This window comes from Volvox carteri (assembly GCF_000143455.1).
Source record: "Volvox carteri f. nagariensis unplaced genomic scaffold VOLCAscaffold_39, whole genome shotgun sequence".
NCBI classification, from domain to species: domain Eukaryota; kingdom Viridiplantae; phylum Chlorophyta; class Chlorophyceae; order Chlamydomonadales; family Volvocaceae; genus Volvox; species Volvox carteri.
In genome coordinates, this window is record NW_003307582.1 from 937,878 (window position 1) to 942,645 (window position 4,768).

The 4,768-nt window shown below is 54.0% G+C and overlaps 1 protein-coding gene across 1 annotated transcript in view; it reads right to left on the bottom strand.

Annotated features, from left to right (window-relative positions):
* Positions 1-88, bottom strand: part of VOLCADRAFT_94768 (uncharacterized protein) — a gene marked incomplete at both ends in the record, with an annotated part of 4,232 nt that extends 4,144 nt beyond the window's left edge. Inside the window, one exon of the mRNA XM_002953961.1 lies at positions 37-88. Within this exon, the coding sequence (XP_002954007.1) occupies positions 37-88 (52 nt within the window). The remainder of the gene's footprint in view (positions 1-36) is intronic.
* Positions 89-4,768: the final 4,680 nt, after the last annotated feature.

A 4,768-nucleotide genomic window follows, 5' to 3' on the forward strand; every position in this document is an offset into this window, starting at 1 on the left:
CTGTGGTGCTCGTTGATGGTCCCGTGGGACCACCACCTCCCGAGGAGGACTTGGCTGCGTTGTCACTGCAAGATCCCCCAACAGACATAATTGTTAAACATGCTTTCCTGACCTGTAAACATGATATGCTTGAGTTACGCATATACAAGTGCGGGAGGAGAGAAAATCAAAACCTACATTCTACGCCTCAACCGACTATAGGAGGACTTTTTCCTCCTGTAAAATGCTGAGTTAAAAGAAGCTGTAAAGTCTATATCTGCTACACTTATGGGGTCTAGCTCTGGAATGGGGAAGAGGTTGATCATGAGCAGTGACTGGGGCTGGTATTTGGCCATTATATACGTATTGGAAAAATTAGATGACATAACAGCCGCCACCTCGCCCGGAAACGTTTAAAATGCAGACATATCGGGTGCCGGCGGACCGGGCGCCGTACACGCTCGTCCAGCTGGGCGACCTAAGTGGGACGCGCGCGGGGACGCGACCTGTTCGACCTGGCAACTCGCAGATTTTGGTCGGCTCGCGCGACATTTCATTAGAGGACCTTTGTATGGAACTTTTTCAGGTCGCTCGAGCGTCGCAGGAGCAGTGGCGACGCACTTTGTGGAGTGATGCACGTCCATGGACTCCAGGAATTAACTTTGCGCAAGCAGCCACTCTGTATGGCCAAGTAGCAATCCAATTTCCATTCTTCGTAAAGAATCGGGAGAGTAACGCTACAGGAGCGTCCATACAATACTAGGACAAGGGGCTCCGCTCGTCAAAGTAGACTTTGACGTGGTGGCGTTAGTAGAACCAAAACTAACTCCAGAAAAGCTTTACGAAATTCATCAAGAATACGGTGAACCCAAAGATAAGAACAAGCGGAACCTTGCGGAACCGAACTCAATCGATCAACGCAGCGATCACTCATGAAAACACCAAGAGATGCAATGGAGGCTCACTCTAGGAACCAGGATTCCAAGGACAAAGAGGTTCGGCAGGTCAACTCGTCGGGTCAAGTCAAGTCGCATGTCGCACGAAGTGCATTTTCCACAGGACAACGTATTACAAGTGACCGATTATCTCCGATGCTGTCACATTGACATGCGCCGCACGGTGGTGGCCTGGTCGGGCTGCGGGACCTCCGCGGGACCCCCGCGGTGGGTGGTGGGGGAGCCACCCTGCGGCAGCATCACTCCTGGGCCTGCCCCGTGGCCCTGGGCACGGTGGGCCAAGTTCAATTGCAGATGGTTGCTCGGGTGAGCCGAGCAAAGCTCTGGCTGATGCAAGCGCCACCCCCTTGGAGGGCTGTGTGTAGGTTGTGGTAGTGTGTCCTGAGGTGCCTGTGTAGGCGACTTTCCCCGAGTCCTGCTTTATAATTTTCTGGTGCAGTTGTGATGCGTCGCTGTTGCCCCCTGTTTGGTAGTGGTGTCCCGCTGGGTGTCTCTGCATTTTTGGGTGTTCTGCTGGCGGGCTGTAGCTACTGTTCACTTTCGGGCATTGTGATGCAGGGATGCATTGTACCGACCTTGCACAGGGTCCACTGTAACTTTCATTCATTCAGTGTATGTGAAGAAGTGCATGAATTCTCGGTCTTAGAGGGGATTGCGTTATGTGTGTAGTGTAGGGTGTGCAGGATTTCACACGCAGCACAAGTCGCGCGCCTGCCAGGGATTCACACGGCAGCCCCGGCCCATCATCAGATCACACGCAGCGCAAGTCGCGCGCCTGCCAGGGATTCACACGGCAGCCCCGGCCCATCATCAGCCTATGACAGCTGCCGCCACTTCAAGGCGATTTGCTATGTGTGCTCGTGAGGCAGGGAGCTCTGTCCAGCTGCCGCTGCTTCTGATGGGGTGTTATACTGTGGGCGGCTCGTCCCGAGAGAGGACAAGCACCGGGGGCTATGACCGGGCCGAAACACAGGGGCGGGCGGGCGCGTGGCTCTACGTCCGTCTGTTCCGCCGCGCTCGCCTCACCCCCTCACTCACGCCAACCGGGGCGCTGTCCCAGCCCCTGGCTAGGCAACACAGCTGACACAGAAGACTGCGAACCGAACTAAGCGAGAGGCTCACGAGAGGCGCCACACTTCTGCCTTCTGTGATTGCGCTAAACATGTACCCGTTTGGTACCTGCTGAGGCTTTGCTGCTTCACCATCCACGCTCTTCTCGCACGTTTGTTTGTGACCTTCACAGCTGCTCCTCTATCTGTTACCGCAATCGTGCTCGCTGCCATCGGTGCGGTTACCTTTCGCTAGTACCCATACTTGCGTGAAACACTCTTATATCAACCGAGTCTAATACAATGACCAGCAGTGAATTTGACAAAGTGTCCTGCTCTCATCCAAAGTCAGACCTGTGCCTAAACGCGAACGTAAAGGCACAATTCTTTGTCAATATGTTCTTCGTTAAACGTCTTACTTATAACACTCGAAAAAAATTGCGAATACTTTAGTTTTTGGTGCTTATGTGAGCTCGAATGGGCTGGGGACCGGAAGGCACATAAATTAGGTCCCTCGCCGGTCCCACGGTCGTACATTCCGGGTCCCCTGGCCCTAGATATGCCCTACATAAACCCTTCGTACCTCAATTTTCGTACCATGCTTCTCATAATGGGCCATAAGCGTTTTGTGTCGGTCACTCGCTGGGTCCTCCAGTTGTTTTATGTTGGTGGGACAGGTCCAGTCGTAAACATGCTTGCGTACACATGCATATGATAGCGCCGCGCTACGCGCGAATCACCGTTTCGTGGAAGGACAGGAGTATCACATCACCATGATGCAGACAAATATGTTTTTGATGGCGGTCCTTAATCCACAAGGAATGCCTTGACTTCAGCTGTGGTAAAAGCTCCCCAGATGGTGCTGCACCTTTGCAGCAAAGGCCCCATGCCCCTTCAGCAACGCACATACCCACACATACCAGCATATTGAAGCAAAAGACATTTCATTGTAGTGAATCCTGGTGCACGCGGCGCGCAGCGCGCGCAGAGATCTCTTGCGCAAGCCGGCAGCGCGGCGCGTCTAGATGAGCCCATTTCCCTAGCAATCTGCTGCATATATATTAAAATGAAAACTACATCATGAATTTATGGAAAGTGACGCAATGCACAATACTGGGGGCTACGCCGATGCAAGCGGTTGGCGCCAGTGAATGCATGAAATGCAAACAAAGCTAAAACTAGCACTCAGCTATTTATGTATATTAAGGAGACATATTTATCTGGCGGTTTGGGGCCTGAGGTGCGTCCATGGCGACAGCTGCCCGCGACTTGGAGCCATCACAGCCATGGGCGACCCAGGTGAGACGGATGCGGATGGCTATTTAGAGCTGCAGCGGGGACATTTGCAGAGGCTTTGGTAGGAGCAGCGCCTTTCACAGTACCGTCGGCGACACCAATGGCGTTCGCGGCACCGTTCGCGGCGTGGCCATTGTGAGGGCCATTGGGAGGGCCAAGAGCAGCACCATTCACAGAGCCGTTCACGGCAGGCCTAGCGACAGGGCAAGCCGCAGGGTCATCCGCTCCTTGAAGGGGTGACGGTGGTGGTGGAAATCTGTTAGCTAATCTTTGGAAGCGAAACAAATTAGCAGCTATGCAATAAGTGCCTTCCCACATCCATAGATGTAGGTATGTGGGCAGACCGACAACGTATGTCAGCTTCCCCAAACGCAACCGGAATGTTGTGATGGGCAGCCGACGTTATTGCTCAGTCCTGCCGTGGTGCGTTACAGTAGCTAAGCCGCCAACCGCAAGCACAACTCTGTAGCAAAACAACCCGTTGCGAAACCCCCTCCCAACACCAACCCATTGTGAAAGTTGCACTAGTGGCCGACAGTAATGACAGGTCTTGAAAGGACCCACAAGTGCAACGATCGCTGGTCGGTATAGGTCAAGAGGGTCATCACCCATGCCCCAGCCGCACTTCACACAAGCATCCCACGGGACTTATGCCTGTAGCTCGGCACCACAAGGTGCTCGATAATATAACATAACGTGCATCAGAAATTAGGCGGAATTTGGGAGTGGCCTTCTTTAGGAACAAAACCGAGGGGCAATATGCAGCGCAGTTGGCAGTCGACTCATGGTCCCGCCCCAGTTGCGACCAGTTCGGTGATCGCAAAATTCAGTCTGCTGTTAGGCCGACGGTTGGTCAGGCTGTATGGTGCTTCGTACAACAGCGGAAAACCGAACAGTACCCAGGCCATGACCAGGCGGGACTGCATAAATAACTTCCAACATGCTGTTTTGGCTTTCAACCGGGCCCTCATCTGTGATGGCTGGTTGGACTTAGGTTTGTCTACGCGTGGCAAGCTTGTCCTGGCCCTCCTTACCTTCAATGTCGGGACAACTCTCATGTCATCCACGCGCCGGGTGTGCACTTGTTCAGGGCCTGTCGGTACCGGTGTTCTCTCCGGGGAAATGCGGACACCTTGGTTGCGGGCACTGGCTTGCCGTGTCACGCCTCTTATGGGGCACTTGTGTCGGCCGACTCGAGGCCGGTCCGGCATCCGTAGGATAAACTTGTGTTTGACGCGCTGGTATAATCAGTGCTGCTGAGGGATCGCTATATTTTGAGCCAAAGAGTAACCGTAGACTTGGTCTTGTTGCCGATTGTGATGGTGTTGAGCCATTGCTGCGTACATAAGATCGCGCCCGCCGAAGATGCACTGTCTGGTGACGACCACAGTGGTCGAAGCTGTATGACTTTGGCACAACCCCCCACCGATGTGCGGCCGGGCGCGCTGGTTGTTGCAGGCCGCCGGTCAGGAGACGGGAAAAGGGGCC